This window comes from Neolamprologus multifasciatus, chromosome 5, assembly GCF_963576455.1.
Source record: "Neolamprologus multifasciatus chromosome 5, fNeoMul1.2, whole genome shotgun sequence".
NCBI lineage: Eukaryota > Metazoa > Chordata > Actinopteri > Cichliformes > Cichlidae > Neolamprologus > Neolamprologus multifasciatus.
In genome coordinates, this window is record NC_140443.1 from 3,735,120 (window position 1) to 3,758,808 (window position 23,689).

The 23,689-nt window shown below is 37.8% G+C and overlaps 2 protein-coding genes, 1 long non-coding RNA gene and 1 pseudogene across 7 annotated transcripts in view; 3 read left to right on the plus strand and 1 right to left on the minus strand.

Moving 5' to 3' along the window:
- The window catches only part of LOC146517828 (deoxyribonuclease-1-like), a 72,849-nt gene that overhangs the window by 41,130 nt on the left and 8,030 nt on the right, over positions 1–23,689 (plus strand). Inside the window, exon 1 of one of the 3 annotated variants that reach the window (XM_085161328.1) lies at positions 21,336–21,571. The exons of 1 other annotated variant lie outside the window; for it this stretch is intronic. The gene's annotated coding sequence lies outside the window, so the exon portion shown is untranslated. Of the gene's footprint in view, positions 1–21,335; positions 21,572–23,689 lie in introns of those variants that run through there. One more of the 3 variants, XM_085161326.1, reaches the window with a different exon arrangement.
- LOC146517831 (deoxyribonuclease-1-like) lies at positions 1,844–8,439 on the plus strand (annotated as a pseudogene). The gene is made up of 7 exons (XR_014874308.1): positions 1,844–2,757; positions 3,059–3,396; positions 5,137–5,243; positions 5,431–5,539; positions 5,985–6,139; positions 6,459–6,555; positions 6,654–8,439. The product of XR_014874308.1 is annotated as a deoxyribonuclease-1-like (transcript).
- Positions 8,520–11,102, minus strand: LOC146517832 (uncharacterized). The gene is made up of 2 exons (XR_014874310.1): positions 9,485–11,102; positions 8,520–9,342 (listed from the first exon to the last, which is right to left on the minus strand). It is a non-coding gene; the product is annotated as an uncharacterized LOC146517832 (long non-coding RNA).
- LOC146517833 (deoxyribonuclease-1-like) lies at positions 10,809–19,882 on the plus strand. Of its 2 annotated transcripts, none has more exons than XM_085161330.1 (10): positions 10,809–10,937; positions 12,727–12,812; positions 13,211–13,305; positions 13,723–13,809; positions 14,202–14,305; positions 15,371–15,483; positions 16,993–17,144; positions 18,164–18,260; positions 18,363–18,458; positions 19,769–19,882. In XM_085161330.1, the coding sequence occupies exons 2-9, from the start codon at positions 12,732–12,734 to the stop codon at positions 18,414–18,416; spliced, it is 783 nt and encodes a 260-aa protein (XP_085017456.1). In that variant the 5' UTR covers positions 10,809–10,937; positions 12,727–12,731; the 3' UTR covers positions 18,417–18,458; positions 19,769–19,882. The 2 variants fall into 2 exon arrangements, with proteins under 2 accessions (XP_085017456.1, XP_085017457.1); XM_085161331.1 differs by lacking the exon at positions 10,809–10,937 and adding an exon at positions 11,688–11,834.

Here is a 23,689-nt window from a genome sequence, read left to right on the forward strand (position 1 = left end):
GCTACAGCATTTGCTAAAAAAAGGTCTTGCCCAACTAACGGTACCCCATCTTGATAACTGGCCATATAATTCTAATTTTTATCTATAACTGAAACTGCAAACACATATTTAAAGTTTAGATTATTAGAATTAGAACAAGTACAAAAGCTTCTGTTCCAAGGTTAATGACGTTAATGATGTCGATACGTTGAATATTAACTATCCAGTTGTTTCTTTCATTCAACCAACCACTCTGATCGAGTCGCATCATTGGTGGGATGCTTTAAGTTTCCAAAGATTTATGCAGTTGACAAAAATCTGCCCTGATTCATATACAATGTTTCTTCAGATATTATTAATGAGCCAGCTTCAGGAGTACCGACGGCCACTTTACTGTTTGAAGAAAAAAAGAGAAAACAAAAGTATACAAAAACCAGTCCACTGAAAACAGCACCAATTGTTTCAGAGAACAACTCTAAAATTCTTCATACTTTCAAACAGAAAGTTTGTGTAAATATTGTGGATATTTTGAGGTGACAGAAAGAAGCTGTTTTTGTTTTTGTTTTTTTTGTTTGTTTTTTTTTGTGTTCCGTTTGGATCTTTAGCATCAGAATTGTTGTCTTAAGGCCAAGAAAGATGCCAAGCGGATTTCTTTTACCAAGTGGCTCATCATGGCCTTGCCTTATTGGTCCATTTGATTGAACTTTATTATAATTATGAATTTATTTTATTTTCGGTTGCTACAAACGGGACAGACATGACTGGGGGATAGGACAGGGAGAAAGAATGAAAGAGAGGGAGAGAAAGAAAACCAGAGGGGAGAAGAGACGGTGAGAAAGGGGGGAAGAAAGAAAGAAAAACAAACAAAACACCTGGATCACCTGTATGGAGAAAAAAAAACAGAAGAGAAAGCAAACAAAAAAGAGCAACATAATAAAAACAACACCATCACAATAAACTAGCTAGCAGTAGATAACAGTAGATACTAAATATTAAACGATATTGTGCAGCACACAAGATAGACAGCGCACAGTGTGCTTTGAGGCAGCAGCTAAGAAAGGTGTAGTCTGCGTCTGTGGACACCCGTGTGTACACCTGTGTGGATCAACATGCTTGTATTCCTTGGAAAGAAGCTGTTTCTAACAACTAATGAGGAACTGGCCATTTCAAGGCAATTACTTACTTGTACTGTAAAATAAAAACCCTGAAATGTTAGAGATGCTCTCTGAGCAGCAGCTGGGATGGAAGAACAACAGGAAGAGAGATGTTGCATCTTGTGCATGTCTTGTACTACAACACACACACACACACACACACACACACGCACACACACACACACACACACACACACACACACACACACACACACACACACACACACGCACACACACACACACACACTTTAATCCAAATAAAACAGCAGTGAAAAACTTTTCTCGTAGTTTTTAGAGAAAATATATAATCAGACATTTAAAGTCAAACTATCAGACGCTTCTATTTCACTGACCATGAAAGCTCCTTCTGGTGTCTCAGTGAAATCCTCAGTTCATTTCAAACATCCTGAACTTTTACACAAAGAGCATATTCTCTTTGGCAGATGTTGAAAGCATCAAATATTCTCAGGAAAATGTCGACTGTTGACATGAGATTTATCTCTGGTGTGATAAACATTCACAGAACACATTTAACATCTGATTAATAGTTCTCATTATTTTAACATGATTCAATCATTTACAAACTTTTTAAAGATGCCTTTAAACTTTATGTTATAATTGTTCACATAAGTACATGTATACAATTATTACAATTATTACATAAAGCATACTTGTATATTACATACATAAAGGGCTCCCAGGGTTATCACATAAAATTACACATCCAGTCAAAGAAATGTGTATTTCTTTGTTTCCATTTAAAGATTTTTACTTGTTCTCTTTTAGCTCAGGTTTGGACTCCACCGCTCCAAAGGGAAATATCCAGTTTTTCAAATGCTAAATGATCCGTGCCAGCTTTCCTCTCATTGTGTCTGTGAGCCAGTTTTTTTTGGCGGTGTGGTTTAGCACGGACGTTTCCTTTCCTGCTTAGACTCTCAGTCAGTCGTCCTTTTCCCCCTGACAGTGAAAGATCTCTTTCAGCTCTCTGTGTCTTCAGACATTTGCGGTTATTGATCTTAACCTAATCGGTGAGTTCTTTTTCTTTATTTTCTGTTTCTTTCTTTAAAAAAAGCTTCAGTATTCAAAGTGGTGATTGAGCTTCTTTTCATTTTACTGGACTTTTGATTGTGTGATGCCAGGTCAGAAATGGCGGGAAACCAGCAAGACATTTTCTCTCAGCCTCTTATATTTAGTTCTTTTCATTTTTCTTTCTTTGAATTTAAATGTTGAAGTTTGACTTCTAGTTAACATTGTAAAATGGTTTATTTTAAGTCAAACAATTATCAATTTGGCAGCCAGGTGCCCAAACCAAACTAAAAAGTGAAAGGAAAGGTCTAATACATCCACCACCATCACCTTCTTAGTAGCTTACCTGAGTTAGGGTTAAAGTCAGGGCTGAAGCCTTTCACAGCTCGCTCTGGGCAAGTGTGAGCTTAGACACAAAGCACTGTGTCTAAGTATGGTTAGCATTCTCATTAATGTTAAAGCCTCTGAAATTATGTAAATGCTGTGATATTCTCAAAAGTTTGGTTTTACAGTCAGAATGAAGATCGCAGCCTTCAATGTCAAGAATCTTGGAGTGAGAAAACTCAACAAAGATATTGTACGAAAGAATCTAATCAAGGTAAGTCATGAGACATTTACAACTTAATTTGATTAAATTATGATGCTGTTTTATTGTTGCAGTGTGTTTGTGTCATCAACAAACATTTATAGAACGTATTGCCACAATAAGAGTTGCTGACTTTTAAGTGTGTGACATCAGGCCATTTTTGGCATTTTTGCAGTAAACAGAGTTATTTAAGTTTGTTCACACTGGCTTGTAAAAGTTGATGTGTTGGATTCCCAGTGGTTGCTGAACTGTTGCACCAGACCTTTATTTCTTAAATGTATTTTTAATAAGTGGGTTCGTGTGTTTCTCTTAGATTGTGTCTCGGTACAGTGTGGTGGTGTTACTGGAGGTCCGGGATCCTAACGGCAGGGCACTGAACAAATTTCTCACAGAGCTCAACAGACAAAAGAAAGTCATCACAAACCACATTAACAGGCATTTACACCTGCTGACCACTGGGAGTAACTGACAACAACAGTATTCCTGCTGTAATTCCGAACACACAATATGTACAAAACCTCCCAAAAATAAAACTGAACTACAGTTATGTCTGTTTTTGAACAGGGGGAACAGCTCTCGTCCATACAGGATGGAGATCGGTGCCCCAGTAGGACGACATTCCCACAGGGAGCAGTTTGTCTTCTTCTACAGGTACAATCATCTGACATTCATATGTTTCATAGATGTCTCACATGTCCGGAATTAAAAGCTCAAATCTGTCAAGACAGATCATTGCATTTAGGAGAAGATTTTAAGGAAAATAAATTTTTTTTAAAAAAGTTTAAGATAATTCTCAGAAATTATTTCAGATATTCTTCAAACCAAAATATTAACTTTTGTTCTTCCACCGTCCATTTTATGCCACTTATCCAGGTCCAGAATGCAGGAGCAACAGTCTAAGGCAGAGGTGGGCAACTCCAGGTCTCAAGGGCCGGTGTCCCTGCAGGTTTTAGATGTGTCCTTGAACCAACACAGCTGATTTAAATGGCTAAATTAGCTCCCCAACGTGTCCTGTAGTTCTCCAAAGGCCTGGTAACGAACTAATCACGTGATTCAGGTGTGTTGACCCAAGGTGAGATCTAAAACCTGCAGGACACCGGCCCTCGGGCCCTGGAATTGCCCACCCCTGGTCTAAGGAGAGACTCTTCAACATTGATTGCATCAGATATTTTTTCCTTTAAAAGAAATAAAAGCACTCTATGAATGTTTAAGAGAATAGGTGAACATGGCTTTTAGAAAAACCGCCTCCTCTCCCTCACCTACTCCAGCTGTTCTGGGAGGACACGGAGGCGTTCCCCAGCCAGCAGAGAGACACCAACCCTACACCAACCTGTCTGTCCCCAACACCCCGACACACTAAGAGTCAAAAACCTGGAGTGGGGACTCCACCCTATCCAGTCGTTAAGTGATGACGTGACGAATCCTACTTGCGGGCCTAAAGTAGTCTGCGTTTAATATGGCTTTTGTGTTGTTAACATGTTTAATGTTTTGTATTTTCTTCTATTTAATCTCAAAAAGCTCCTAAAACAGTCAGTGATCACTGTTGACCTCCCTCGGCTTTTATTACCGCTAATCATTTATTTAAGCTCAGTTTTTAAAACCTTAGGATGTAACTACAGCCCAGCCCATGCAGCAGTATATGAATGACTAACCTCGTATTGTGGATGGATTGTCTCAGTTGTTCTCCTGGCTGAAGTTTGGTCCTTTTACAGCATCCTGCCATGCGATCACATTTGTTCCTGACCACCGAGAACACTCACGTTAACTTTTATCGAGTGGAAAAAAAGTTAGCATGTTTATATTATGCTAACATAGCTGTGTCGCTAGCGGCCACGTAGCACATCATTATATACCAGCTAGCCAAACTTCAGTAACCCTACAAACGTCACTGCTGTTTAGTTTTCTGTCTTCATTTATGTTGGAAGTGATAACAGAGCTGTACGTTTGAATTTGTTTCCAAAACCCCGCAGTCAGGACATGCTATATTGTATTTAGATATAAGCTAGCGAGCTAACTTCCTGCTAACTTCTAACTCCGTTAAATGTCATAAATTCCGTTTTCATGGATGCCTGGATGTTAAACTCAATTGTTACACCTGGTAGAGCAGAAAGCTGGTCATTTTATTAAAGATGAAAGACTTTAGACAGTTTTTCAACTCTCAGTAATGCCATAGTGATCATTTGATATATGGACCTGCAGCGGAGTTTAGGTCCAGACATGGCTAGTGATGTCAGACTTAACGACCGGATTCCTGGCCTCAGACTTCCTCAGACAACACAAGATTCACAACAATAAGCAGCTTCTCATGATATAAGTCATCTCAGTTTGGGCTGAGACCTTGGGTATATGTTAGCATGAGAGAAACAGATGTGTGTGTATTTTCTGTCTCAGACAGGATGAAATGAGTGTGATTGACCGTTACCAGTATGAAGAAGAAAACAAAGATGTGCTTGCCAGAGAGCCCTTTATAGTGCAGTTTCGCCGCCGTTCAGCCAGACGTATGTATGAGTGTGAGCTTTTGTCCTCTACTTCTACATTCACAAGGACCAGTTTGAAACTGGTGACGCTGCTCCTTCTTCCAGGATACAGGATTAATTGTCCATGAATGTCCATACAAGTATACAAATAAACAAGCACGACTGTGCATGTTCACCTGTAACTAACTGGTTATGTTTGTGCTCCCAGTTGTGAAGAAGCTTGTTCTGATTCCCGTCCACACCAAACCAAAGGATGCTGAACACGAGCTGCGTGCTCTTATGTGGTCCAAGATGCAAGAAGGAGATGGGGCACTAATGTAGGCTGGAAATGAAAGAGTGACGAATTTACAGAATGGATTTGTTTATGATGCTAAATAACAACAATACTAACAATAATATGTTGATTAGAGCAGAAAAGGTCATGAAACGATTGATAGTTACAATCATTGGTCTGATTGTCATTCTAGACTCACAGCCCTTCAAGCACTTCACAGCAGCAAGCTGTGGACAAATAAACTATTTTTTATTTGTTAAGATAAAGTTATTGTTGACAAGAAGTCAAAATAATTTGCTTCTCAAGTTATTTAAATTAATTTGTTCTTTGAAAACCAAACCTGTGCCGTTATTATGTTTGACATATGAGCGTAACTAAAATGAAAAATCTGAAATTTGCTCAAACCTAAAGACTGGAGAACAAAATTATATTAAATGATATTGTTATAAAATATTTACCTTTGTATTTTCATATACATTGTCTTTCAGAGCATCATGATTTTGGGGGACTTCAATGCGGATGGACGTTACCTGTCAAGTACTAAAAGGACAAACATCAGAATGAGCTCTCGACCCTACTTTTGGTTGATAGATGAAGACGCTGACACCACTACTAGTGACCTTAATGACCATACATATGACAGGTATCTTTTCTTTATGTTGTTGTTGTCTTGCTCAGAGTCACACGATTTTATTTTTAGCTTAGAAAATATTTGAATATCTAAATAATTATTATTTATACATATAAATACTTTCCTATTTTAAGATTAGGAAATCAGGGTGGGCAAGATCTGTTTCTATGCCTCACAATGGTTTCACTACCTACACTTCCCTAGTTCTGTTTCATTACAGACTTAAAACAAAGAAAGTGAAATGCTTATTGATGGCAAATTATCATCTGCATGTTAAAAAACAGGCAAAGTCAAATGAATGCATGATGGTGACTGTATTTCCTGCCAACAGGATTGTTGTGTTTGGAAAGAGGATGAATGACGCAGTTGTTCCTGGCTCTGCAAAGCCTTTCGACTTCAAACGAGCTTACCACCTAAATGATGACGCAGTAAGACATTTAATATTAAAAACATTTAATTTAACATGGCAATGTGTACGTGCAAACATCTCACTTCACCGCTGTTTGCCATGTTTTTCTACTTGTAGACTCGATCCGTCAGTGACCACTACCCCGTGGAGGTGGAGCTTCAGGACAATTAACGTATGAAGAATTATAGAAAAAAAAAAGCTTTATTTTTACATTGAGAACCTGCCTTGAAGTGAGATAGCAAACAAATTTCACCCCCAGTTGTATAATCAGGAACCATGTATGTGTAGTTAAGTAACGGTTCATGTTAAAATAGTTTTTGCTGTCTTTTTTTCATATTATGTGCAATTTTATGTCAAAGAAGAGTAAATGAGGCACTCTGCCTTTTAGTAAAATTAACAACTTTGTTTTTGGAGGAACTTCATAGAAAAAAAACAGGATTGAATTGAGGTTCAATCAACCAACACAATGGCAAATAAACCTTTTGTCACTCGTTCTCATTTTCTGTCGTTCTGTTCCTGTTACTTCTATGTGTCTTTAGTTAGATTATGTTCAGCCATTCACTCACCGGTCTCTAATCACTAATCATTCAGTCTGTGCAAGGGCGTAGATTTGGCATGGACGGAAGGGACGTGTCCCCACCAATATCCAGCAATTATTGAATTGTCCCCACCAATAATTTGATCTCTTCGAGTAAAGAAAAACAAACCCGATAGAAAGAAAAAAACGATCTGTCAGCGTCTCATTCAGCGAGCGGAGCAGAAAGAGTTAAATTACGTTCGCAACTGGAGTCCTACGTCATGTGACAAATATGGCCAATGTGATTGGCTGAGCCTTTCAGGGAGCTCTGTTTAGTTTCAGCAGCGGCAAACCTGCGCTGCGAGGAGGAGAGGAGGACGGCAGCACAAAGGAAGAACCTGGATATAAGAAATTGTTTTTCAAAGAAACCTGTAAGTCACTTAAAGTCAAGTTCACTCATATAATGTGTCCGTCACAATAATGTTACAGGCTATGCTAGGACATACATGCCAACACTCACGATTTTTCCGGGGAATCCCGAATTTCAGTGCCCCTCCCGGGGCGACCATTCTCCCCCCAATTTTTCCCGATTTTCCACCCGGACAACAAAACTGAAAACCATATCCCAGACCGGCCCAGCCAATTCCAGTTTCCAACAATGGCTACTATTACTGCAGCTACTTAGTTTTAATATCACTCTTATTACTCTCTCTGGGTCGCAAAATAAACCTTTAACACATTTTCAGGCGAGAATGTAGCTGTGTAAACTTCAAATAACTTAAACATGTTATTGTTTAGCCTTTTTCAGTGCTTTAGTTGTGTTTTATTTGTTGGTGAGTAAATCGGTTTGGCTGAGATTAAAGTTATTAGATTAAATTAGATTAAATAAAACTTTATTAATCCCTCGGGAGGATTCCTGTGGGGTTCTCACACAGCTGAATAAACTGCTGTGTGAAAACAGTTTATTCGACCATCTACGCCAGCGTCCGGTTATATTTTAGACAGCAAGGAGCAGACGGCAGGTGACGTAATTCTGAAGGCTAGACCGTCCAATTTCACAGTCGCTCATTTCCGGTCTACCGGGCTTTCGGAGGACCCGGCCCACTTAGGCCACAAAGGCCGGGTCCTCAGGTGGACACAGCCTCTGAATTTGGACACCCCTGGCCTGTTTCCGGCCGGACAATAATAACGGTGACATTTAACTTACTTTATCCGATAAATAAACACTGGAAGATTCAAGTTTTTTGTTTATATATGTACATGTATATCCCCCCCCAGCCCCTTTGAATGTCTCCCTAATTCTGAGGTCTCAAGGTTGGCAAGTAGGTGCTAGGCTTGGCCCACATCAGTCTAAAATTGTATGTAACCATGAATAATGTGTTTCCATGTCCACCAGGAGAGACTGGACAGTATAGATGTAAAACCAATATGCCAGCAGTTCATTTCAGCTAAGGAGAGGAGCAGGCATGTGTTTGTTGTGTGGGGCATGTAGTCCATGTCTGTTGCTGTAACAGTAGTTCATGTTTAGAATAAAACATCCCAGCCCCCTATCTGATAGAGGGCAGTAGTGCCTAAAATGTTGCATAATGTTGCTGAGAGATCTTTTACTTTGTGGTTATCTTAGATGAGTAGTTTTATGGACAAAACCCACCAGGTCATTCAGTGTTCCCTTAGTGCTAATGTGTCAGAGATGTTGGTGTACTATAACTGAAGTAATGTTGTTAAGTCCTTAAAGTCATATTCTTTTATTGTCATGACTGTAGTTGAAGCTATTTTTACTTTTGTATGATACCTGATTTATATGGAATATGGCTGAAGTAAACTAAAGCCTGAAATACTTAGTCAGTCATTTGTTTAATAGTAATTTAACATTATATAATTCACATATAAAACTATGAATTGTAATTTTAAACGGTTTAAAAGCAGGTAGAGTAGCATATGTAGGCAAGTATCTTTCTCCTTTTTTTTATCAAGAAGCAAAGACAAAAAGGCAAAAATAAGAAACGGGGCAGGGGTCGATGGCTGAATCATCTGTCCCCACCAATGCCAAAACCAAATCTACACCCTTGAGTCTGTGTATTGAAGTCCCTCAGATTCATCAGTTCATTGTCGTGTCATTGTTGTTGATGTTAGGTTGTCACTGTATGCTTTGCTCATTCTGTCATTCAGTCCGTCCGTCCGTCATTTCCTGCTCCTGTTCTGTTCATTCACTCCATCTGCACTAAACACCAGCTTTCACCGCGAGTCCTGCATTTGAGTCATCACTTCCTCTCCTCCACACACGAAGCCCTGACATGAATGAGATGAAATATGGTTATCTAAGTGATTTTACAGGTTTTATTTAATAATATAGTTTTACATTTTAAATAAGCATTTTGTTTATTTATTGTATTTTTGATTTGGATTGAATTTTGCAAATGTATCCCGTTACCTCATTAATGTTTCCACCTGGGAGGGAGCCCAGCCCAGCTGCCACAGGGAAGAAGCAGGTTACACCCTGGACAGGTCTCGACAGGGTGCCAGTGGCAGGGCTACAAATGCAGCTATAAATGTTATCTTTGAAGCAGTCCTTGCAGACAAAAGTGACACCAAACAGAAATTTAAAGCCCCGGTCGCAAGTTTAACTTAACTGTATAGATGTAAAATTCTTCTGTGAGAAAAATACACCCCTCTCATGTATCCCATGGACACATTGGCTGTTTTAATTGCTGCCTTTCTGTATTGTTGTGTTTATTTGAGACAGAAGTGACAATGTCATGTAGTGTTAAGATAACAACTGCTCTACATACACTGTAAGTAACAAACTAATAAAGTATTCTAATTTTACCAAAACTAGAAGAGAAACTTGTTGAACAGCAGACATCCTGACTTTCTGAGGTAACACAGTCCAAGTTCCTGAGTTGAAGAAAACAAATATGTTTGTATTTATACTAAAGTTGTAAATTATCTGTATGAATTTGTACAGAAATGTCTTTAGAAGAAAGCTGTAAACATTTTGTTCTACTGTAGAACATTTTAACATCACTTTTTAATTTTTTAATTTTATTAATGATATTGATGCAAAGGTGCTGTCAGCATTATACCTTTTGTTTGGTTATATTTAGTATTTTATCCAACAAAGAATTAGGAACCCAACTAGCATGACTCATTTGTTCTGTTAACACTTTGTTGCCAATGTTATTATGCAGTTTCAGACAGGCAACATAACAGGAAGGAAACAGCTGCTACCACAGCGTTTGTGAAACAGCCACACCATCCAGACAAGATGTCTCAGTGGTGTGGGTGTGGGAGGACATTTTTTGGTTTTTTGCACATCAACAGGAAGCATCCTGTATTTTAAAATGACCGGGAAGCAAGAAAGAAGCGGGAATATTTGTGTGTAGGAAGAGATGAAAGGCACAGCTTGAGTCACAGTGGAGGAAAGATTTTTTTATTACCAAGTGAAGCTTTATATATCTCAGAGGATAGAGGAAACTACATTATGTATTTGGTATATGAATGGATTGTCATGACCACAGCCATACCTCACTGACCCTTTAGACATCTATGTGTTATCCTGAGGCCCTTTTTAACATCATTTCCACAAAAGAACGTCCTCTCGTCTTGTGCTGACAGGAGGCACCAGATAAATATGAAGTTGTGAAAATGTTGCTTGTAGTCAATGATTTTATGATTTGATTACTCGCCTTAGCTCTGCGTTTTGTCTGTGCCATCTCTCAGGGAAGTGTCTGCTGCATGTATGCGCATGCTCATACTGCGTGGGCTGTCTCTCTGCCTGCAGAAACAGTCAGTCAGTCCCATTGATAGCAAGGACAATTCGAAAGGACATCATAGCCAGATTGGTGAATTCCTGTTCTTTGTTTTCTGCATTTTCTACAGAAAAGGTAAGTTTGAGAAATAATTGCAGGCAATTGAGCAGCTGTTTAGTTGACTGGACTTGCAAAATTTGCATTGTGTAATTCAAAGTTAGAATTGGCGGGGAAACCAGCTCGGCTGCTGTGAAGCTGCCAAAATGATTTTCAGATTATATTCATTTGGTTAGGGGAAGTTTTTTGCAGGTGGGAGATATTTATCTGCTAAAGTCAGCCAAGCAGAAAAAGAAAGTAATAAGTAATAATAATAATAATAATAATAATAACAATAATAATAATAATACTATAAAAAAGTCTTGAGGTGTCAAATAAGAACATCTACATCACAATAAAAGGTGTTGATAAATACATATTTCAGGAACTGTTAGAAGAACGCGACTGGTTTTGACTGTTCAGATTTGTTTCAGTTTTAAATGAAAGAGTTTCCTGCAACCGCACAGTGTGCCAGTTTTAGTGAGTCATCTTCACTGCTATGATCACTTTATTATTCATCTATTGAGTGAACTGTTGAGGATCTGCACCTGCAAATTTAAATAGACTGAATGAATAACAGTTAATTTCTATTCATGAACAGTGTTTATTAGGGATGCACCGATACCGGGTATCGGCCTCGATACCACATTTTCTTAAGTACTCGTACTCGTTAAAAGTCCCCTGATACCGAGGACCGATACCACGGTCTGAGACCTGTCTATGTTTGAGCGGCATGTAAGGGGTTAATCACAGGCGCCGAGTTCCTGCCCCCAGGATCCAGGTGCCCGCCCCCAGGCCCCGGCTGCATCTCAGAGCGGGGAGAAGGCGAGGGAGACAAGTCAGCTGTGTGAAACTATTTCAAAGTGAACGAAGACGCGAAAACAAAGGCGGACTGCAAATTGTGCTCAGCGAAATTGTCCAGAAGAGGCTCAAAAGGTAGCGCATTTAACACAAGTAATTTAATCAAGCACATGTTGAGTAAATGTTTTTAATTCCAAACTAGTCCCTTGTTTGTTTGTTTTTGTTAAATTATAGGACTAAAGCTGTTACCTGTAAATTTAAATCATGTTTTTATTAAGTACTCTGTATCGGTATCGGCGAGTACTGAAATGCAAGTACTCCTACTCGTTTCCAAAAAAGTGGTATCAGTGCATCCCTAGTGTTTATGAATAGCATGTGCATCCTCCTGTGTCAGTATTTCTGGGTAATGTGTCAACAACACTGCTGTCTGCTTTATGTCTCTTGTGGCTATTAATGAATAAAATCACACTAAGAAAAACACTTTGCACTTTTTTCTTCTACTGTCTTGTACTTTTTCACTATATTTTATTTAAAGATAAGGCTAAATGTATTAAAATTATATAATCTTTCCATGCTAATAAAACACATATGATAATAAATTAAATAATCCTATTTTCTGTACACTTCTGTGTGGTTGTGATCATGGTTACACACGGTAAAGCCAAGTTGTTCTCTACATTCACCATCCCAAACAATAAATGTGTAAATTTAATCAAGATATTTGCTCCTTGTTTATTTCCAATGACTAAATTTGGCTCTGCACCTCTCACAGAGGCTCTTGACCAATTCCTCCCTGCTTTGCATCTTTTTATCATCACCCGAGTTCTTGTGCTCTGGTTTAAATATATATTTTTTTATTTTAAAATGTTTAAACTAATACTTTGGGTGTAGAGCTAACTACCAATATTTGTAATGTATTAGACAAACATGCAGAACATCAGCACACTCCATTATCCCTGAGTTGCTAATAAGTTGCTAAACGGTGTTATTGTTGCTGAAGTCTCTGTTGTTAATTTTGTTTTTACAGTGACCATGAAGATTGCAGCTTTTAATGTGAAGAACCTCGGAATGAAAAAAGTCAATAATGACATTATACTGGAAAACCTTATCAAGGTAAATCATGGTCGTGGAGCACACTGTGACCTTTTTGACTTACTTAGAGTTTTGATTGTGTTTATTAGTTTTGTGCTATTGAATGCAACATGAGGTTAAATTTGTTTGGTTTTTTTAAACACAGTAATCCACCACTAGTCTGTGCCCTGTTCCTTTTTTTTCATATCTCACAAAAATAAGTATATTATCTAAATGCTAACAACGCATAGCTGATTATAGGACCATTAATTTCTTTCATTTTCCTGATGTTGTTCACGTTCGCTCATGAAAGCTGATGCTTGTTTAAATTTGTGGTGCTTGCTTAATTGTCTTTGAAGCTTCTTCAAATTACTTCTAATATTTTCTTTTATGCTACCGTCTTTAAACGTGTTTTTACCGTGTTCATGTGTTTCTCGTAGATTGTGTCTCGGTACAGTTTGGTGGTGATGCAGGAAGTTCGGGATCCCACTGGCAAGGCGATGGAAAAGTTTCTCACGGAGCTCAATGAATATAGGTGATTCATCTCACATTATATAACCTGTAACAATCACAGAACATCTGAGAGGTTTACGATGAAGCAACCGTGGCTTAGCGAGTTGTTGTTTTAGAACAATGTGACTACGGCTGTTAGCCAGCTATTAAACTGGGTGGGAGGAGTTTTGGTTTAAAACTGGCTGGAACCTTCATGTTTTTGCTGATTTTTTCATATACAGAATGTTTTATGTACGTTCAATACAGATTCTATGCTCAAGGAATAGGTTTGATACTTGAAAGCTGTTAAATCGTTCCTTATTAAAACCACAGAATGAAGACCAGCTGTTAAGTTTCAGCAGCTGTGCGTCTCATTTTCACTGGGATTTAAATTGCTGACACGTTTAGTCACACAAAAGAGAATAAAAGTTAAATCGAGCTGTGTTGTGTTTTTCAACAGAAAAAATAAATCTCATCCATTTAAGATGCTGAGCAGTGAACCAAAAGGACGAAACTCTCACAGGGAGCAGTTTGTCTTCTTCTACAGGTATCCATCACGAGGTTCACAGTTGTGTTTCTGCAGCACCACCTGCTGATTAAAAACATTACAATTTGTTTGTGTGTGTATCTCAGATAAAGGGAATAAATGTTATTTTGTACCAAAAACTATTTTTTTCTTTTAACCTTTTAAAAGGTTAAACTGAAATCTTTGAACCAGTTTTTGAAAAAAATAACAAATTAACTTCAATTTTAATCTTAAAACTAAAAATAAACATGAATATGAAATAATAACACAAAAGTACAGGAATTGTTATTCATAGCAATAAGTAAGTCCTTTTCATATTTCAGTGTTTCTGTTTAGCATCCAGGAAATTAATCATTGTCAATCTATCATCCCCAGAAAAGATTAAAATACAGCTGTTTATCTTTGTGTCTCAGACATGATGAAATAAACGTGACAGATTACTACCAGTATGAAGAAGAAAACGAGGATGTGCTCGCCCGAGAACCCTTCATTGTGATGTTTGAATGTCCAAATACAGGTATGTATGTGTATATGATCTTTGCTTCAGATCAGTCTGACTTGGTTCTCCGTTTCAGGATAAACACTTAAATCCATTTACTATGATTTAAATGTATTATTTATTATTGTTAAATTAGTGGCACAGATATGACCAAGAACAGAAGAAGTACAACAATTTTACTATAAAAATCTATTCTAAGTGCCCAAAGTAAATGTAGTCATTATGTAGGATCATATATTAGCCATCCATCTATCTTCTTAACTACTTATCTAATTTGGCGACACAGGTGTTGCGTGTGTACCATCTCATTAGCCCTTTGGCAAAAGGCATGGCACATTCAGGACAGGTCACCAGCCCATCACAGGGCTACAGACAACCATTGATGCTCACACTCTAAATTCACAAGTTAACATAACATACATGTCTTTGGACTGTGTGAGGAAGCCAGCGTACATGAAGAGAGGTCATGCAGTCACAGCGAGGACACGTAAACACAGAAAACTCCCAGCCAGCCAGTAGATTCATACCAGAGATGACTGCAAAATTAGTGTGTACATTACTTTAATATTATAGCTGGGGATTTTTTGAATTTCTCAAACATATATGAATTACTCATATACTTTGTAGCTTTAACCATCATAAAGCGGCCAATAGATGCCTTGATGCTCAATCATCCAGGTAGAAAATCTCTAAAAGTTTCTGTAACATTTTCAGTGGAAAATGCTACATCCAGGTGAACAGAAGCATATCTTAATATATCATTTATTAGTAGATTTATATTTCAAAATATACAAAGTAACAATTGTTTTGGTGTGCAGTATTTTGGAATCTAAAATAAAGAAGAAAGTAAAAAGCATAGAAATAAGGTGCAAGAATATTAAAGCTGTACTTCAGGAAAATACTTGAATAAATATGCAACAGATTTTTCACTGTAAGACTTACAGTATTATAGACAAGGGGCACCGGGGCAAACAGACTCAGTCTGTGCCACCCAATACAGTCACCTTACTAAAGTCACTGGTGCCATCCCATCAAAAGTAAATCAGTAAATCGTATGTTTATAACGTCTCTTTGTGCTTCTAGTTGTGAAGAATCTGGTTCTGATCCCAGTCCACATTGATCCAGATGATGCTGAAAATGAGCTGGAAGCTCTGGATGATGTGGTTGAAGATGCAAGGGAAACATTTGAAACTGATGTAAGCTTTAAATCAATAACATATAATCAATATGTTGAATATGGTACAAAAAAATAATAAATTTTATTTATTTGATTTGATTATCAAGTAATCACATTTTATTCGATAGCACATTTCATACAAGTTAGTGCAGTTTAAAATTCTTCATTACCTCTGCTGATGTTAGACAAGCTGATAATAAGACACAGAACTGAAAAGGTGTAAGCAGGATGAAGGTACATCAAAATAAAAATAACTTAATAAAAATAACTTTAAGAAAAAACCTGAAATGCCCACACTGAAGGTTCAAACTCAAGCGCCCGAGCTATTGTCCTGAATATCATTACTTATCCTACTGATATAAACTGACCTGGTTTGTACACAGGGTTATACGGCTGATATAAGGTAGGATAGAGAAGAAATATCTGTGTTCTTAATTATATAATTTATATAATTAGATATTTAATCATTATATCATTTTAAAATGTTTTTTAAATCCCAGTTTTTAATGCCAATATATGTGCTCTGTGTGGCGGTCTGTTCACAACCATACATACATTTTTTTTATCTCAAAGATAGGAAGCTCCCTTTGTGCAGGAGGTAAGAAATATGAGACAATAATGCTATGTACAGCATTCGACTTACAATGTAACCAAACAGATCCATTATTAAAGTAAAAACTAATTCCTTGTATAAATTTAAATGCAAATATTATGAAACATGTTAAAGCAAAAACACCATTTCAAATAAATGCACATAGTGAAAACAGCAAATATCAGATCAGATGACATCTCAACTTTGTGCCATTACTTAATTTACTGTTGGCTCAAAGCCAGCCTGTCTGACATTAAGTGTATTATGGACCATGTTTGTTTTTTTAATAATTTTGAACTGACAGTATAAAAGATACCGTTACTTCTAATAATAATAATTGATCATTGTAATAGGTAAAAAAGCCCTCTGCCCTAATCCCAGTAAACACTTTCTTGATGACTTTTATCTCAGTCACTCATTTAAGTCATATTCAATAAAACAATAATTTCATTTTGTGCATTGTAGTCATTTGAAGTGTCTGAAAAAAATGATATGCTCACATGCTAACATCTTATCAGTCACATCTCAGTCATTAGGCAGGGAGAGCGCAGCTTCAAGTCTGAACCTCTCCTCATTCATAACATCTGGTTTAAAAACACCAAGGGCCACATTAACTAACTACTTACATCGGCTCAAACTGAGTTTGGGCATAAAAAATGGATTAATGTGGGTATTTACAGGTTTCATAAGAGGATTCCAAAAAGCCTCGGCTGGTGTTACATTGTTTATATTGTTCCAGCTAAAATTTTAGTGGATCTTGCAAAAGTTATTATATAATGTTAACGGACACTTTCCAAATACTAATGTGAATTTAAAAGACATTTTTAATGAAAAAAGAATAATAAAAAGCGTAAAATGAAAATCGATAATAGCACTGATGTAATCAATATGTGTTATAATTAACAATGCTAATTTTAATTTTGCTTTTTTCTGCAGAACATCATGATTTTGGGCGACTTCAATGCAGACGGACGTTACCTGAATAATAAAACTAGGAAAGCTCTAAGCATCAGTTCTCCTCCTTATTATTGGCTGATAGATGAAGATGCTGACACCACTACTGGGGCTAATGACCATACCTACGACAGGTTTATTCAGAATTGCCATTTCTAATTCTACTGTCACTGTCTGCAGGGACTCTGTATTTTTTTTCACATATTCTTTATCTCTGGATATAGTCTGTGTTGTATTTTGTATATATATTTATCGTCGTTTAGCAGCAATATGGGACAGTACGCTGTACGATTGTACATAGTATGACAATAAAGAGTTAAACTTAAGGTTAAGTTACATTTATAAGATTTAATCCAAAATTTCATCTTTGTGTCTCTAGTCAAATTCAGTTATCAAGTGTTAAAAGTAGACAGGGGGGCAGGGCCTTCTCTACAGTGGAACCAGATCCCAGTTTGATTTGGGAGGTTGACTAAAACTTTCCTTTTGATGAAGTATAAAGTTAGGGTTGTATCAGGTGACCCTGAACCTTCCTTTGGTTATGCTGCTATGGTCTTAGAGTGCCGCGTGACTTCCTGTGATACACTGATGGACAGCATTTCTTTTCTACTGAGTCTCTTATTACTTCTCAGGTATTTATATATCACTGCTCGCTAATTAATGTGTCTTCCACATACTGTCGGGTCCTTTTGCTGCAGTATAAACCAACATGTTGTGATTTGGCACAATAAAAATGAACTTGAATATTTCAGTCTAGTTTTCTTAATCATTGAGCGTTAACGGACTCATTACTGCCCCCAGATGTAGACGAGCAGTAAGCACCCACTGGAAGCGAGGAACAAGTGCAATCATAACCTATTTATTGACTCAGTACATTACAGAAAAATTTTGTTGAACAGTACAAAATATTTCAGCAGCCCTGCAGACCAGCTTGCTGGTTTGTAAAACACATCTGTTTAACCGCCTGCTGTTGTGGACAGCTGTTGCCTTGAGCTTATCACTGAAAACATTTGTATAAACAGGATTCCCTGCATTGCTACATGTCACTAGAAAAGTGTGAATGATCTGATTACATATAAATCTTTCTCAATTCAAATAAACGCACAATGGTGTCGATGAAAATGCACAGAATGGTGACTGTGTTTTCTGCCAACAGGATCGTGGTGTATGGAGATGAGATGTATGATGCTGTTGTTGCTAACTCAGCGAAGCCTTTCAACTTCCAGAAAGCCTACAAATTAGGGAAGAAAATGGTAAGACTTTTCACATGGAAGTGTTTACATGCAAACACTCGTATTATAACGTTGTGCATTCTCCACCATGCTGTCTTCAAAAGGATTTCTGATTATATTCAGGCTCAATCCATCAGTGATCACTACCCTGTGGAGGTGGAGCTTGAAGAGGATTAACATTTGAAAATGAGCTCATTGAACCTCCAGCAAAGAAGAAAGGTAATTTTTACTCTATGAGGAATATATAGGTGAATGGGTCACGTCAGAAATATTTAAACTTTACAATAGAGATAGCAATCCCCTCAGTTTGTAGAAAAGATAATAAATGAGAAAAGCCCGCTCTGCTCACTGAAAAGAAAACTACAAATACACTTCCATTTATATCTAACGCAGACCCGAGCACACATGGATCACACCTGGCTAATCGATTATCCTCGTTCTGTGTGAGGTCAAGGAGCAATTATGATCCAAAACAAAATAAGTGCATATCATGCATTTATTTTCATGCAATTTGAATCAGATTATGAGACTAATGATGCAAATAAAAACAAGAACTCAAGTGATGCAGAGCGAGAATGGACATTAGGAAATTTGTTAGCAAAAACGGCAAAAGCACCAATGACTTTTTTATGGATCCAACTTTCCCATAAAATTGAAAAACATGACATTCTCTGGAAAAAAAGTGTTTGGTAGATTCTGTTTTGCTAGAATGAGAGAATGTGAAAACTATAACAAGATGGATCGGGGACAGTGAAGGAAATCTGGAGCTTCAGTTAAAAAAAATGTTAAAAGTAAATAAATGTGACTTTTTCTCCTTGGTTCTGGATGAGAGCTCTGATGTCTGACACAGTTAATCATCTGTTTATGTGGGACAACACAAGAGTTTGACATTATGGAGGAGATGCTATCAAAGCACTCAATGAAAACTTCTATGATCCCCAAATAGGCGTACACTGAATTCAGACAAACTGGGAGGTGATCCATCTGATGCCTGTCCGGGCAAAATGTCAGACTTTTGAAGCAGAAGATGGAGTGACTCAAATGAACTCAGACCTGAAATTAGTATTTTTGTACTTTATTATACACGGGGGGGGGGGATCAGTCTGTGTAAACATGAACCATGTGTAGATGTTAACGTCATCAGGGTGAGAGCAGTCAGCTGGATTTTTATTCTTGCTCTCTACATCAGATGTGAACAAATATCATTTCATATTTTTTTAATTTCTCTTATTTTTTATTGAAATATTCTTTCTTTACTTTTACTGTAGTTTAACGTGTGTTCTATTTGTGTGAAGTTTGGGTGTTTTAATACATTTTTTGTGGTTAATCAGTTCATATTATTTTTTTCTGTTTTATCACATTTTGTCACATCGTATTATTCGCTTTTAATTGAAGTATTTTGAACCTGCATGGAAGTTGCTGTACACATAATCTTTCATTGATAAAACCTTTGAACGCTTATATGAGATTAATTCTATTTCTGCTTCTTTTGTTTTCTTTGTACCTTTTTGTGACTCTACATCAAACAGGTTCAGAGAAGAAGGCTGTCAAAAGACAGAGGGCCTTGCAGAACTCATCATTTTAAATAAGAACACTGAGTTTTTATTGGTTTATCTACAATAAAGTAATCTGAAAGAATGAAATCTGGTTTGAAAGGTTATTCATTTTTGTATTTTGTTTTCCCACAATAAAAAAACTCAAAAAGACATCAACGCTCAGGTATGCACCGGCTCACTCCTGGTGGCTGCTTGTCAGGGCCTGGCACCTGTGGCTCGGTCAGGCTCCTTCGGGGCTGGGGTGCCCTTGGCCTCTGGGGCTCGGTCCACTCTGGCACAGCTGGCTGCCGGCGGAGTGGACCGAGCCCGTCACTGCAACCCCCTCTGGCTTCTGCTCCACGGCTGCTGGTTGACCCCTCAGCTGGGACTCTCCTCAGCTCTTTCCGGGAGAGTGGCATGGCTGCCCCTCTGTTGGTCTTCCTTGGAAAGAGAAGAGGCAGTCGCTCCACATATCGGTTGTTAAGCTTAACGCTGGAATGCTTTACAAACATTCAGAGATGAACTTACACACTTGCTTTACTTCTCTCTGGGATAACTTCCTCGGAGATGAAATGCCAGTTTGGTAGCAAGGCTACAAATACACACAGCCGCTCTATCACGTGACCACACTGCTGCAACGTGCTGCGGTTATGAGCCGAGTTACGCCATGTCACAAGTTTTGTGAGGTGCTTTTTTGATATTTAATGGATCGGATTACATTTTTTATTTCTCTCCGATATCCAATCCAGTAATTTACGTCAGTATTGGACCGATACGGATACGTAATATCGGATCGGTCCATCTCTACTCTAGAGTATTCAAAGCTGGAAAGAAATGGATAGGGGGCATTTTGAGAAGTTGCTGTATGTATGTGCAAAAGATTGGCAAGAGACAATAAAGTAAATACTTCAGTTAAGGCAGAATGATGTCTGATGTTTTCCTCACCACACCTCTCTGCGTAACATCCAGTAAATCATATTAGTGGAGGTGAGGCCAACAAACATTGACTGGCTGCAGGTGCTACTGTCATCGTAGTCAAAGGAGCTTGCAAAGAAAAGCGTCTGGACTTCTTTAAGTTACTTGAAGACGTTTCACCTCTCATCCGAGAAGCTTCTTCAGTTCTAAGGTCAAATGGTGGAGAGTCCCAGATATAAACCTAGTGAGAGTGTCCCCCCACAGAGGGACAAAAGGACCCCCTGATGATCCTCTAATCGCCTGAGCCAAGGTGTGAAACTGGGTGTGGGTCCCAATCAGCCAGGGTTTCGGGTGAGTTGGTTTAATTCAGGATGTTTGCTTTTTTTTCTTTTTTTTTTACAGCCTGGAAAAAAAATTGTTTCTTTTAAACACTCAAGTCTGGTGATTGACCTCCTTTTGAATCCAACTTCAAGTGGTCACAAAAGGAACTACAGTTTTTCTTTTTCCTCCTTGGGCTGGAGACCTGTATCTCTGATGACTACAGGGCGCCCTCTATTGGTGTCTACCAGCCAGTGAACATGAAACGGGTATTTTAGGTTAACTGAAGGTAAACGTTTTCCCATGACTGCAGCAGAGTGCTGCGGGTTGATGATAAACCCCTCAGCTGTATGCAAACACAGGAAACACCGCTGCTGATAACAGACACAGGTAGGCGTGGTGTGGTTTTGCATATGCTGTATATGTAGTGTGTGTGTGTGTCTGTGTGTGTGGTTGAGAACTTCCTGGTCCAGTTTGTTTCTGCAGAAGTCAACTTCAGTGTGTTTTCTGGCAGATTAGCCGCTTCTTTCATTTTTCATTCTGCTGTTTTAGCCACACTCGTGAGTATTATTTTTACATTTTTAGTTTTCTTACTTTTATAAAACTAAATGCTCATCTGCATTAGTTAGAATTCCTCACTTTAAAAAAATGAGTAAGATATGTTTTTGCAAATGTTACAAATGTGCTCATTTGTAACATTTGAAAACCTACAATGTCAGCGACTGAACAAAGAGCTGTTATATCTATAGAGTTATATCTCTACTTAATGGCCATTCAAAGAATCCCTTATTTAAAAAGTTTTAATTCAAGTGAAATAAAACAAGGCACTAAATATAAGTTTGTTTTTTAACTTCCTTGTATTTCTATATTTTTAAGAAAAATATACATCAATTATTCTGCACGGATAAAAAAAATTTAAACAGCAAACATGCCATTATCTTAGTTTGGAATACTATATATAATAATATGCCTCATTACTAATAAACTATTTCTGAGCTTCAATCTATTACTTTCGCTACATTGAGCTAATTTTGCTGCTAAAACTTGCTGATGAATTAGACAGGTGGAGTTTAGCATTGGTCAAATCAAGGAAAATGGTGGTTTTTGGGGATCTTGATACCATGTTGACACTGTCACGTGGTTGCCATGGAGACAGGATTATTTGGGAATCTCAAAAGAGTTTTATAGTAAAGTAGCATAGGAGTGTTCATATATGGCACACATCATACAGAGGTCATACCGAGGTCAGAGCGTGCCTAGAGAGAAGCTGCATGACCCAGACACTAGAACAGGATGGTGGCGTGGTTACGATTATCACCACACAGCAAGAGGTTTCCTGGTTCATGTCACGGTGAGCTGTGTGGCATGCAGTGGTTGGACCCACGCGCAGGACTCAGAGATGGAATATTTAACTCAAGGTGGTAATATTTATTCACTGGCAGAAAACAAACTTTACATGAGCACTAAAACAAAATTCAAACTAGGAAGTATGATCTAAACTGGGAGTTCATGATTTGGCATCACATAACCTGACAAAACATGACGACTGAGGAAAACACAACTAACGCAGAGGACGCGACAACAACAGGGAAAAACACAGAGCTTAAATACATACTAGCGTAATCAGGGAATGGGAGACAGGAGGGAAATGCACTCATGACGGGACACAGGGAAGCAGAACTGACTACCAAAGTAAAACAGGGAACAAAGACAAAGCACCAAGACGCAGACTAGACACTAAGACATGGGAACATAGGAACCTGAAGCACAAAGATGATACAAAACAGAAACCACAATCCAAGGACTAAAGATGTAACAGAAAACCATAACTCATAATAATTATAGTTAGAATTATCAGTTCATCAATAAATACAAAGCACTGGGTCCCTGATCCATTACTGTGACAATTTAAATTCAAGCTGGGGCTTTTCTGTGTGAGGTTTGAATGTTCTCCATTCACCTATGTGTGTGTGTGTGTTTTATTTTTTATTTCACTTTTATTCATACAGGTAGTCCCATTGAGACTCAATGTCTCATTTACAAGAGAGACCTGTTGCAGGCAAATATATTAAAATTACAACAATAAAAAAGAAATAAGTAAATAGTAAAACAAACAATAAAATGGCTAAATATGTCTAAAGTAGAAAACAAGAACAAGTCCCCAGAGATGATATCACCAAAACATTTGTACGTCTTTTGCAAGTCAAATCAATTGAGAGAGCTTCAAATCCTTCTGCAGTGAATTCCAAGAAGGCAGAAAAGGAGAATGCTTCTGTAATGATGTCCTGAGACTGCAGTCTATGACTAAAACTTTTGCATAACTTATACTCTGATACCAATAAAATGATAGTAATGAACCATCCTGCATAAGACCAATGAGGACCAGTCTACCAGACAATAAAGTACAGTGTTGCGTTAAAGGTTTACAGCCAGTTATAAAAAATAGTGACCCGTGATAGACAGAATCCACCAGATGAAGAGAGTGAGCAGAGACAGTCATATAAATTATATCACTGTAATCCAGGATGGGTGAAAAAGTGGCAGCAAGTCTTTTCATGGCTGTGAAAAAGAAACATGATTTGTTTTTGAAAAAGAACCTAAACTGCAGCCTTAGTTTCTTTAAAAGATCGTCAATGTGTGGCTTAAAGGAGAGACTGAATCACAATTCAATCAATCAATCAA

Excerpts from the sequence above, each read along its gene's own strand:
- LOC146517833 (XM_085161330.1), top strand. The coding sequence starts at position 12,732 with ATGAAGATTGCAGCTTTTAATGTGAAGAACCTCGGAATGAAAAAAGTC. Across the intron at positions 13,306-13,722 it reads ACGGAGCTCAATGAATATAG|AAAAAATAAATCTCATCCAT; the intron begins GTGATTCATCTC and ends GTTTTTCAACAG. Across the intron at positions 15,484-16,992 it reads GGGAAACATTTGAAACTGAT|AACATCATGATTTTGGGCGA; the intron begins GTAAGCTTTAAA and ends TTTTTTCTGCAG.